This window comes from Cynocephalus volans, chromosome 17, assembly GCF_027409185.1.
Source record: "Cynocephalus volans isolate mCynVol1 chromosome 17, mCynVol1.pri, whole genome shotgun sequence".
Taxonomy (NCBI): Eukaryota; Metazoa; Chordata; class Mammalia; order Dermoptera; family Cynocephalidae; genus Cynocephalus; species Cynocephalus volans.
Genome location: NC_084476.1, coordinates 38,010,185 through 38,023,282, shown reverse-complemented (window position 1 = coordinate 38,023,282; position 13,098 = coordinate 38,010,185). Strand labels below are relative to the sequence as shown.

The following is a 13,098-nucleotide window of genomic DNA, read 5'->3' as shown; positions in this document are numbered from 1 at the left end:
TGATAAAGTCAGGATGCTTAGGGCACACCTGTGGCTGTGTCACTTACAGGAACCTGGACTACAAGTAGTACAGTATAAGCGACAGTGGTGGAGGTGAGGTCCGCTGAGAGACGTGTTTAGGACATGTTTGAAACTAGGAGAGGAACTGTTCAAAGCACTGGGCGTGATTGGTGGGGGAAGCCTGGGGCAGGGACAGGGGCTTAGAAAGCAGGCAGCGAGTAGATCAGCCTACTGATCAGATCAATAGGTCTGGGGTACGTGAGACCAGAGAGGCTGCAGGCGGAAGGAGGGCCTGGGAGCGGTCACTCCAGCCCTGGCCCCTAGGGCAGCTGGGGGATGCTGATGGCTCCTTCCCAGAGCCGCAGGGCCGGGTAGAGCGGCTCCTGGAAGGCGGCCCGGAAGGTGTGCAGGTGGCTCATGCCTCCCGTCACGTCATAGAAGGCGAGGACGCCAGCCTCATAGTCCAGGAAGACGCCGAGCCGGTCGGGGTCGTCGTGGGGCCGCAGGCGGCTGCGCTGGCCGTCGTGGAAGGCCCAGTACTCCAGGTCGTAGCGCTTGAGGCACCAGGACTGGCGGTTGCAGCCCAGGCGGGCGGCGGCCGAGGCCCCGCGGCGCCGCAGGGAGGCGTAGGCCGCGCCCACCCACCAGCCGGCGGCCGCCTCCTGCACATCCACCTCCCAGTAGTGGCGGCCGGCGGCGAAGCAGTCGCGACTGAGCACCTGCCAGAGCGCGTCGAACTGCAGCGCAGGCGTCGGCCCCAGGCAGCCCAGGAGGCCGCAGCGTACCGTCAGCCTGTCGGCGGAGAGGCGCAGGCGCGCGTGCATCGTGTCCGGGTCCTGCGTGGGCGTGCGCGCGTCTGCAGGGGGCGGGGACACCGAGCCACGCCTGATGGGCGGAGCCTGCGCTGCGCCCCGCCCCCAGGGCCCGCCCGCTCCCGGGCCCGCACACACGCACGATACAAAAAGGGAAAGCACGGAAATCGCCTGAGACTGAAAGGCAACCCCTTTAACCCCGATTGCCTCTGGGGAGGTGGCTGGGGGACGGGAAGGAGAGAAAATTTCCTGTACACCCTTTATACCGTTTGAATTGTGTAGCATGGAATCTACTGCCAATTTCTAAAAATGTAATTAAAAAATCATTCTATTACTTATCACTTGGGTGTATGTCCTTCCAATTTTTTCCCCCTTAACTTGCTGCTTTATAGTTTTTCTTAATGTTGGTATCATACCATACATGCTCTTAGGTAATCTGCTTTTAAAAATGCATTGATATATTCATGAACGCTTTACCATATAAAATAATATTCTTTTACACAAGCATTTCAATGATAACCATAAAATTCTGATCTATGGACACGTTATAATTTAATTTTTTTTTTTAATACTTAGGCTTTTTAAAAAGCTTTTAGAATCACTAATGTTACATTTTTATGTATCTGATTACGTCTTTAGGGTATATTCCTAAAAGAGGAATTGCTGGGGCAACAGATATGACTGTTTTTAAGGCCTTTGATAAATATTGTCAAACAGTCCTCCAGAATTGTCCTGTAGTGATTTAAACTCCCATTAACAGTTCTCCTTGTATTATACCATGTATGTGGACGTTCAGCTTTAGTAGATAATGCCAAACGGTTTTCCAAACTGTTTACACTCTCACCAGCAGTGTAGAGAAATTGCTGCTATCTGCATACTTGGTAACCATTGGTGGTATTGGTTTTTCAAAGTTTAGCCATTCTGGTGGGTGTGCAGTGCCGTCCCACTGAGGTTTTAATTTGCATTTCTCTGATCACTAATGTTTCATATTTTTATATCTTTTTGGCCATTTAGATATCCTCCTTTGTGAAGCACCTGTTAAGTCTTTTGCCTATTTTTTAAATTAATTGCCTTTTACTTATGAATTTGAAGAACTTCTTTACAAATTTCAGATGAGTCTTTTGTCCAACATCTTTTCAAATATATTTTCCCACTCTGAGGCTTGCTTCTTTCACTCTCCAGAGTGTCTGTTGATGAACAGACATTCTTAATTCTTTTTTGGGGGCGGAGGCAGCTGGCTGGTATGGGGAACTGAATCCTTGATCTTGGATTTGCAAGGTTGTGCTCTAAGCAACTGAGTCAACCCACCAGCCCAGAAATTCTTAATTTTATTGAAGTCCAACATACCAATTTTTTTTTATGGTTAATGCTTTTTGTGTGCTGTTTTTAAAACTTTTGCCTCCTAAGATCATGAAGATTTCTCTTACATTATGTTCTAAAGGCTCTGTTGTTTTATCTTTCATATAAGGGCCTCCAATCCACCTGGAATTTATTTTTGTTTTTGGTGTGAGGTGGATGTCTAGATTCATTTGTTTCCATATGGATAGCCAACTAATCAGTATCATTTATCAAAAAGATTATTTTTTTCCTACTATACCATCATGTAATTCCTGTCCTAAATCAGGTGACCATGAGTGAATATGATTCCAAACTTTCTATTTTGTTCTTGTTGAAGCTAGTCAGGCTATTTTCTACTCTTTTATTTTCTATATACATTTTAAAATCAGCTTGTCACTTACCAAAAAAAAAAAAAAAAAAAAGCCTTCTGAGATTTTGAATAGGATTATAATTGAATCTATAGATCAATTAGGAAGAACTGATATTTTACAATAGTAAGTGTGGTATTCAGAATAATGGCTCCCTAAAATTGTCCACATCCTAGTCTCTGGAACCTGTGAACATATTACGTTACATGGCAAAGAGGAATTAAGGTTGTTAATCAGCCGACTTTAAGAAAGGGAAACTAGTCTGGATTATCTAGGTGGGAGCAATATAATCACAAGAATTCTTAAAAGTGGAAGAAGGCAGAACAGGAATGTTAGATGGAAATGTGACTACAGAAGAATGGTCAGAGAGAAGAAACATTGCTGGCTTTGAAGATGGAAGAAGGAGCCGCGAGCCAAGGAGGGCAGGCAGCCTCTAGAAGCTAGAAAGGGCAAGGAAATAGATTCTCCTTTAGAGCCTCCAGTAAAGAACCCCAGCCTTGATTTTATCCCAGTGAAATTTGTGTTGGACTTTATCCTAGGGAACTGTAATATGACAAATTTGTGTGGTTTTAAATTCCTAAGTTTGTGATACTTTGTTACAACAGTCACAGGAAACTAACACAGTGAGTGTTTCAGTACATGAGCATGGTATATCCCTTCATTTATTTATGCTGTCTTTAATTTCAGTAATGTTGTGGAAACTTCTGTGGAGAGATTTTTCACATCATCTCTTATATTTATTCCTAGTTTTTAAAAAAAGTTACTGAAAATAGTGTATTTTTAAAATTTCATTTTCTAATTACTTATTGTTAATATAAATAAATACAATTGATTTTTGTATACTGATATATTGAGCAGCTGTTCTAAATTCACTTAGTACTTCTAAGTTATCTATAGAGTATTGGGGATTTTCTGTAAATAATCATGTGATCTTTGAATAATTATCTTTTTTTCCCCCTTCCGAATCCTTATTCTTGCCTTCATTTCTTTTTCTTGCCTTGAGTTACTGTCTAGGACACCTAAAACAATGTTGAATAGAAGTGTTTATAGTGGGCATCACTTTCTCCCACCCTGGATAAATACTCAACAGAAATGCATACCACATGTGCATCAAAAGACATGCACAAGAATGTTATAGCAACATTATTCACAATAGGAAAAACTAAAACAATCCAAATGTCCACCAGTAGTATAAATAAAATGTGCTATAACCATACAATGGAATACTGTACAGCAGTGAAAATGCACAGGCTACTGCTACACGCAATAATATGGATAAATCTCATAAATATGATGTTGATTGAAAGAAGCAAGACACAAGAGAGTACAGTCTGAATGATCTGGTTATATATAAAGTTCGAAAACAGGGAAAATTAACCTATAGTATTAGAAGTCAGGAGAGTGGATATCCGTTGGCATTAGTAAATAAGAGGGGGCAAGATAAAGGGTTCTGAGGAGCTAGAAATTTCCATTTCTTGATCTGAGAGAGGTTACAGAATGTGTTTACTTTTTAAAAACGATTGAGCTGCACATCTTCAATTTGTGCATTTTTCTTTATGCATTTTTGTAGAGGATTCATAAAGCAAAAATACCTCACAGGGCCTGGTTTTCCAAAGCTTTACAGTTTCAAATATTGACCTTGCAAAGGACAGGAAATTTCCCCCAGGGCATTGAGTCTCTGTTGCAAGATAAGAATTGTAACACAGCAAAGGCGGCTGGTTCTAAGACAGACAAGTTACTAATTGATATGTAAAGTTACTAAAAAGCTCTAGAGGGAAAAGGAATGTTTGCTAAATCAAGCCTTTGTTAGTGGATCACTTAATTGCCTAACAGAATGTCATCTGACTTGTTTTGACTGAATGTTACCAGCTTCTATTTTAAATCTTGTTAAACTGTACTTAGCAAAACCCCATCTATGTCTCTTCCTGTAGCTTCTTGGTCTGGAGAATAAATGCAGGAAGATAACCCCAATTCATGGTTAATTTCCTAAATGGAAGGACGCCTTGTGCTTGAGGGTCCTGGAATATTAACCCCTTTCTGGGGCTTCTCACTGCTCAAAAGAGATGGGCTTTGAGTAATCTTTGGTGGCTCCGTCACCCAGGGGGAAAGGGGTGACAAATCCGTAGGAGGCAAAGCAACACATTTTATATCTCAAAAAAAATTTACTTTAAAAAATGCACGCCCAGTAATTCCACTTTGAGAAATTACTCCTAAAAAATAATCCAAAAATGAGCTAAGGTGTATTGTTACTCATTCATTAATTCAACAAATATATACAAGAATGGATGTTTATTGCAGCACTGTTTATAGAAATGAAAATGTAAGCCAGTCTCAATATCCAACATTATGAGATTGGTTAAATATGACACACATCCATTCAATGCAATACCTTGCATCCTTTAAAAACAATGATAATATTTATATTTATTGAAATAGAAAGTCATTCAAGCTATACTGTTGAAACAGTAAATAAAAAATTACTAGGGCTGGATAGTTAGCTCAGTTGGTTAGAGCACCACCTTGTAATGCCAAGGCTGAGGGTTTGGATCCCTGTACTGGCCAGCTGCCAAAAAAAAAAAAATTTATTAAATCTATTTTAGTGGATTGAATGGCCCCCCCAAACTCATTGAAGCTTGAATGTGTCCCCCAAGTTTTATGTATTAGAAACTTGACTCCCACTGTGACTGCTGGGAAGGTGGGACATCAGATTATGGTAATTGAAAGGTGGGGCGGTGAAGAGGTAATTAGATTGCAGGACCGTGCTGTAGTGAATGGATTAATAATGGTGGTCGTGGGCGTGGGTCTGAGGGCTTTTAAAAAGAGAGAGAGTGAGGAAGTCAGTGTCTGCTCTCTCTCTGCTCTGCCACTTCATGTGATGCCCTGCGTCACTGTCGCCACCACCAACACCCTCACCAGATGTGTTCCCTGGACTTTGGACTTCCCAGCCTCAGAAACTGTAAGCAATACATTTCATTTTCTTTATACAATATCCAGTTCCATGTGTTTTGTTGGGTAAGCAACAGAAACGGACTAATACATCTATAATATGATCCCATTTTTAAAAATATGTACATTTGTGTGCTTTAAAATGTCTGGACAAATATATGCCAAAATATTAACAGCATCTATCTCTGGGAGAGGCAATTGTTTTCTTTTTGTATATCTGTAATTTCTGATTTTCTACAAGACACATGCATTACCTGTGTAATTTTTTAAGGGAACAAAGATGTTCACACTATATCAGTAAACAAAAAACCAGATTACAAAACAGCATGTCTAGTATGACACCGTACTTGTAAAAGAAAAAAAATATATTAAATATACCATTATATGCATATTAGATAAGCCAAAGAAAAAGGACAAGTAATAATAGTAGCCATCTATGGCAGAGGGATTATGAATAATTTTCTTTTTGCTTTTGTTTTCTGATTTTTCTACAATGAACATGTATTATTTCTGTCTTAAAAAAATATTACTAAAAGTTAAAAAAAAAAACCAAGTTGGGGCTCTTAAAAGGAAAAAAAAGGGGGGCCTCCATTTCAATGACCCCCTCCGCCCCAGCCTCCCACCCTCTCCACCCTTTCCCCACTCCCGGGTCTTACATTTTAAGAAGAGCGATCGCTCTGGTGAGGAGTTTGTTTTCAACAACGTACCAGGCTTGGCACTGGAGGAGCCCGAGAGCTGGCAGTCCATGTCTGTAATGAATTGTGAGAAATGAGTGTCTGGAGCTCATGCAAGCAGCACAAATTATAAAACATACTAAAAATACTATACAACAGAGGATGTGCATAATCTCTGCCCAAGAATCACATGCACATTAGTAGGGAATGTACAGGAGTCACAGGGACAGGAGACCTCCAGGACAAGTGAAGTCAGCAGTGGTGGGCTGTGGGTGAGCCATAACCCTGCCAGCCAGCCGAAGCTCAAACAGCTATTGTACTCAGCACTCAAGGGTGGGAGGCAACCGCAAGGCAGAAATGAAAATTCCAGGATAACGATGGAAAACAAGAAATTGGAGCTGAGTCCTCAGAAAGGACACATTCAGGTCTCATTCAGACGAGAAGGAATACCCAAGCCATATGGTCCCTGCTCTCTACAGCTCAGTCACGAAAGTGAGGTGAGAAATGGACTCATTGGAACTATGACCCAAGGCAGAAAGTGCTCCAGGTCACAGGGAAGAAAGGTGAAAGGGCTCTGGGGCTTGGAGGGGTCAGAAGGTGCCTGAGTGAGGGAACGACAAGAGCAGAACAATTTCCAAAGATCTCTCTGGTGGGGAATGGATGGGGCAGGGTAAGACTGGAGGAAAGGGTTCCTGGTAGGAGGCTCAAGCCTGAACTGGGGTAGCAGGGATGGAGAAGGGGGCTGGGTTGAGTGCCAGGACTTAACAGGTTACTGGGAGTGGGGAATCAAAGAGCAGATTGGAGTCAAGAAGCAGCAGACTTGCGGGGAGGTGCTGGATTCCTGTTTCAATCCTGTTGAGCCTGCAGTATCTGAAACATACAGGTGGAGACATGGGTGAGGCATTGGAAGGGTGGCGGTATGCAAGACCCCCACACCTCCTTGGGTCCTTCCTGGGAGTCAGCTCCTCTCAGAATTACCTGGGATAGTGAGGAATGGTGGCCTCATCTGGAGGTAGAGGAGGGGTGATGGCCTGACAGGAATCAGAGTCCAGGGAATCAGAACACAGACCCTGGAACCAGAATCTGTTTGAATTCTGCCTCTGTCACCTACCAGCTGTGCAATCTAAGGCAAATCAGTTAACCTCTCTGAACCTCAGTTTCCTCATCTGTAAATGGGAATAATGAAGGCACCTACCTCACAGAGCAAGTGTTAGCTGTTTTCATGGACTCAGACACTGCCAGTTTGGGGGGAATGGACCACTGAGAATGTAAATGTGAGTGAATGGCATTTTGGGTGCATATGAGTAACTTCTTGCAAGAGGTGGGGGGCGAGGACGCCAGTGCCTACTCACTGGATACTGACAAGCCCAGAGCTTTCTCCAGTAGACTGCTAAGATTCTTCTTTTTCCATATTTTTATGGATGACTTATTCTTTTTTTAAAAATCGAGATATGTTGTCTGCTAAAATCCTGACAAGTGATTTTTTAAAAATAACTACATCTCAAGAAGAATTTTTCAATTGGACTGTGCATCCAAAATTCCAGTGGAAGTTAAGGGAAAAGAGAACACCATCCATAAATTAAAAATCTGCCTAGGGCCGGTCTGTGGCTCACTTGGGAGAGTGTGGTGCTGACAACACCAAGACTGTGGGGTCCGGATCCCTATATAAGGATGGCCGATTAGCTCACTTGGGAGAGCGTGGTGCTGACAACACCAAGTCAAGGGTTAAGATCCCCTTACCGCTCATCTTTAAAAAAAAAAATCTGCCTTAATGAACCAGGAAAACCCACTGTTCAGCCCCACTGCATGCATCACAATGTCCCAAACATGCTTTAGCATTCTTGTCTCAGTTTGAAATGCCTTTCTCTGTTCACTCTGACTTTCGAAATCCTATTGTTTTCTCTCTCAACTATACTAACAAGGACCAACTGTCAAAATCTTACTGGTTTGTTAAGGCCCAGTTCAAGTGCCACCTCCTTCAGGAAGTCTTCCAGGTTTACCCATCAGAATCACTCTTTCCTCTGAGCTCCCACGGTCCCTTGTCTGGCTTCATCTCTCTCTGTATCCAGAGGGTGCTCAGTGGATGCTTGTAGCATTTCTGTCTCACCTCCTCTCACCTCTGTCCCTCTCTTTTTCTCCTGATCTTAAGAGCTGGAACTCTTCTGCCAGTCCGTTTGGTAAGGTGGCTTCCAACTTCTTCAACCTCATCTCCCGCCAATCTTTCCTCCTTCGCTGTGCTCCAGTCACTCTGGCTTCCTTCTCTCCGTGCAAATAACTCATCAAGTTCTTCCTGCACCTCGGGAACTGGCACCGGTGTTCCCTCTGCCTGGAGCACCGCCCCCCTCTCAACCATGGGCTTGTGCTGCCTCCTTCCCAGCTGTGAGGGCTGCAGTTCACCTCCTCCCACCTTCCCTGACCAGCTCATCTGCAGTAGCCCCTTCCCCAATCCCTCTCTCACAACACGCACCACAGGGGCCTGCGGAGATCTGTGGGAAACACACCTCTAGGTGAACCCCTCTTGCCTCTCCCCAGAACTCTGGAATCATAGATCCTGTTGCTGCCTATGTGATATCACCACATAGGAGGTCAAACTTCTCAAACCAAACAGGTCCAAAGATTTCATTCCCTCCAATCCTAGATGCTCTCTTCCATGTCAGGACACGACATGGAAAGTGACTCTACTAGTTGCTCAGGCCAAAACCCTTGAAGCTTCCTCGATCCCCCTCTCTCTCCCTCCGCACTCTCTCTACTCCATCTCCACTCCTGTTGGTCTCTCTGCTGCTCCTTCAATGTGCCAGGCTCACTCCTACCTCGCCTCAGGGCCTTTGCACTTGCTCTTGCCTCTGTTTGGAATATGTCCCTCCCCGCTGCCCACAACAATAGTAGCAGCTAACGCTTACATATTGCTTATCACGCCTGAGCACTTTATATAAAAACCCATTTAATCCTCACAACAACCCGTGAAAGGGGACTATATTATTCTCTCCATTTTACAGATGTGGAAACAGACATAGAAAAGTTAGGTGCCTTGCCCAAGATGGCAGGGTCAGGAAGTGGTGGACCTGGGACAGGACCCCAGGCAGTCTGGGTCCAGAGGCCATGCATGTGACCACTGGGCTCTCCTGCCCTTCAGACTCACAGAGCCTGCAGAGAGTACTTCCTCAGAGAGGCCTTCCCAACTGCCCCACGTAAAATAGTTCCTCCTCCTTGTCACTCTCCATTCATCTTACTCTGCTTTATTTTTCTTCATGGCAATGCTTATCCCTGACATATATTTGCATGTTGTTTGTCTTCCCCACAAAAGACTGTGGGCATCACAAAAGCAGGAGCTTTGTTTTGTTCCCTGCTAAGCCTGGTACACAACAAAGCTCAATACATGTTCTTAATGAGCCATAATAGCAGAGATCAAAGAATGAATAAATGAACATATATTTCTGAGTACCTGCTTTGTGCCAGGCCTGCGAGGACATCAAAGCTCAACTTGACATGGCTTCGGCCCTTCAGACATTCACAAGGGGCAAGGAGGGGGTTCATGTGTCCACCTCATGAGCACCCCCAGGTGGGCCCTGGGCAGGCCCTGGAGGGGGAAGGGCAAAGGGAAGATGGCCAGGAGAGGGAGTGAGCTGGGGAAACAGGGTGGCAGGGAAAGGCTTCCCAGGTGAGCAAGGCTGGGCCAGTCTGCTTTGCAGGGGGTGGGACTTGGCCCCAGGCAGAGGAAGAGAAGGAGGAAGAGGTGGCCATTCTGGCTGGGAGCCCAGAGCAGGCAAAATTGAGGCGTGGCAGGACCTGGAGCGGTCTGAGGGGCAGAAGCAGAGCCGATGGCTGGAGGGAGGCAGGACATGGCCTCAAGAAGGGCAGGAGGTGGAGTCGTAAGGGTGGGTTGGCACCAGGCCCAGGAACCCTTGACCGCCCCACCACAGCCTCTGTGTGAGAGACATGACTAGGCTGGAGAGCTTTGCGGTTGTCTCTGGGCTAGAGGGCACTGGGGAGTTAAGGACACGACATTGGTCCCACGCGACTTACTTTCCTTAAGGCGCGCATCCAGTGGCGTCTGTAATGTGCTCTGCATGGCTTCCACAAGGCCTTTAAAGAAGCTCTTGACGGGCTCGAAGGAGAGGGGCACGGGGTGGCACAGCTCCCCGAGATGCATCTGCCACTACACCTCCTGCTCGGTGGCCGTGTACGCCTGCGTGGGAGCATGGACGTCAGGGTGGCTCAGGAGCTGCAGGCTGCCCCCAGGAACAAGCCCAGGCCCCACCCTGCACTGGCCGGGCCACCAGGAGCAGAGCCCCAGAGAGACCACACAGCAGGCCCTGTTGAGGCGCAAGACATATGGAGGCCCACGCTGTGCCAGCTGTGAGGGGTGGGGGAGGTCGGGCTGACTGCCCCTGCCCTTGAGTGGCCCTTCGCTGGGAGGCTTCAGCCTCCCACAGACTGTAACAGGCATCTGCCTCAGGTCCAGGGGCACAAAAGGAGTGAGGGGCCAGTCTTTCTGGGGAAGGAGTCCCTGAGGCTTGTCCAAAAGAGGGAGCAGGAAACCTTGTCCCAAGAGGGAGGCAAAGACCCTGGACATATCAGTTCAGCTGCAGCGCTGACTGAGAGGGTGCGGCCAACACAGCGAACATGTGTCTTGTTTCCTGCCCATATAGCACCTCTTAAATATCCTTCCTGTATTATGTGGCTTTGCTAAGTAGCAGCCATAAAACTCACTCTACCAGCCCCCCTTGTACTCAGGGTGCAGGCATGTGATGAGACACCCTCAATCCAAGGCTTGGATTTGGAAGTGAGGGTGCAAGTGGTGACAGCAGCAGTGGTAGGGCCTCTGGGTCGGTGGTGTGAGCTGTGATGTCTTGCCCAGCAGGGGCATAGCTGGGTCTCTTCTGGTGCAAACCCTTGCTGTGGCCGGGACGTCATTCCTGTTGCCTGGCCTTCCATCCTTATTCTCTGCGCTCCTGGAGATCCTGTGAGCTACCTAATACTCTTTCATAAACTCCTTTCTTGCTTAAAACAGTTACAGTAGATACTCATGTTTGCAGGTAAGAAGCCTGACTGCACTTTCTGAAGGGTCAAAGGGTTGGAAGACAGCAGACTGCCTCGGTGAGTAGGCCTTGGCTAGCAGGCAGTGCTGCCCAAGAAGGGATGGGCAGGTGGGCTTCAGGAGGGAGCCGGGGTGGCCCAGCACTTGGCTGTCGGGCAGAAGCAGGCCTCACCTGGCAGGAAGCTGTACCTTGGGAGGAGGCTGGGGGATGGCCTCCAAGCCCCACCCCGCCTAGAAGCCGAGGATCTAGAGTCCATCCTCCTTTTGGTGGGGAACCAGGGCTAAGGTCACCCCCAGAGCGCTGGGGTGGAGCTGGCTGTTGAGGAAGTCAGAGTACTAGCAGGAAGTCCAGGGAGAGCAGGGAGCAGTTCCGGGGAGGGGGGCAGGTAGCCCAGAGGGCAAATAGGTGGGCTAGGAGTGGGGACCAATAGAGGACGATTGTCACCACCTGATTACTCCAAACTCTAGCACAGGGCCTGACACATAGAAGGTTCTTAATAAATATTTATGATGGAATCAATGAATGAATGAAACAAAGCACATCTGCTTCTTGCCTCTGCAGACTCAGGGAACAGCTCACCCACGTCTTGAGCCAGAAACCCAGGCATCATCTTGGATCCCCCTACTCATTCCCCACTTCCAATCACCATTCCTGTTGCATCTCCGGAACCTGCCTGTTTCTCTCCATCCCCACTATCCCTGCCCTGGTCCAGGCCACCATCATCTCTATCCTGGACATTGTGGTCTCCTCCCAAATTCCCTTCCAGACTCTGGTCCTGGTCTCCCCAGTCCATCCTTCCAGACTAAAGTGTCCTTTCTAAAGCAATGACCTGACCATGTTAATGCTTTCACTTTTCAGTTCAAAGCACTCTCCTGGCTCCTATCTCTTTATAGGACAAAGTATAAATTCCATGGTCTGCCACATAAGACCCTCCATGAACTAACTTTGACCTCCCAATCCAGCTCATCTCTCGCTTACACCTCTACCCCTCCTCAAGCCAGGCTGGACCCCAGGTAGCTCTCCAGCCTGCCAAGCTCTCACATGTACATAGTTCCTTTCTGCCTGGGATGTCCTCTCTGCTTTGTCCCTTTGTGTATACCTGGTGAGCTCCTCCTACTCATTTCCTACACCCAGCTCCACCATCACCTCTTCCTAGAAGTCTTCCCTGACCACTAACCCCCTACCCCCTGCCATAGAGAGTTAGACATTTCTTGGACATATGTTTGCTAGCTCACTTGAGCTATATTGTACATTACTGCTTCTGAGTGTGTCTCTCCACCCAACTATGAGCTCCTAATGTCCAACAAGGGGCCTGGCTCAGTATGTATTTGATGAATAAATAAATGAGTAAATAGAAGGAAGGAGTGATGAACAATTAAAATCAGTAGCTTTGGCACAAGAGAATAAAAAAAAAAAGATGACAAAGCCCTGAAACTGTGTTTTATGATGTGAGAAAAGCATTCTTCTCCATGGAAGCATTCCTTTGTATTATTCCTTAAAAATTATCATTACATATTTAGAAAGAAATAAACGAATGTACCACTTTGTGCATCTTGTCCCTCTTAAAGTACAGTACCCATTGTGCCTAGGAGAGCATCTCACCCAGAATTTGGCTTCCTAGCTGGTAATGAGGCACAGGCCGAATAGACTGAGGCCACGTGAAAGCACAAGAGTGGAATTATCCACCTGGGGACTGGCTTGACTAGTTTTGTACTGTCTGATTTATTGGTCTGCCTTATTTTCCAGCCAGAGCCCATGCTAATCTGCGGTTAGATTCAGTGCCACCTTTAGTTGTACCCTGCTATGTCTCACGGTCTTTAAAGTACCTTACAAAGGCCAGCTGATACTGCGAGATTTTCCTTTACAGTGAGAAAAATGAAGCAAAGAGAAAACCAGGATAAGAACGTAAAGAAGCCACAGT

The 13,098-nt window shown here is 46.3% G+C and overlaps 1 protein-coding gene across 1 annotated transcript in view; it reads right to left on the bottom strand.

Annotated features, from left to right (window-relative positions):
* Positions 1-320: 320 nt before the first annotated feature.
* The window catches only part of TRIM14 (tripartite motif containing 14), a 28,061-nt gene continuing 15,283 nt past the window's right edge, over positions 321-13,098 (bottom strand). Inside the window, 3 exon segments of the mRNA XM_063081681.1 lie at positions 321-856; positions 6,121-6,213; positions 10,162-10,324. Of these exon segments, the coding sequence (XP_062937751.1) occupies positions 321-856; positions 6,121-6,213; positions 10,162-10,324 (792 nt within the window).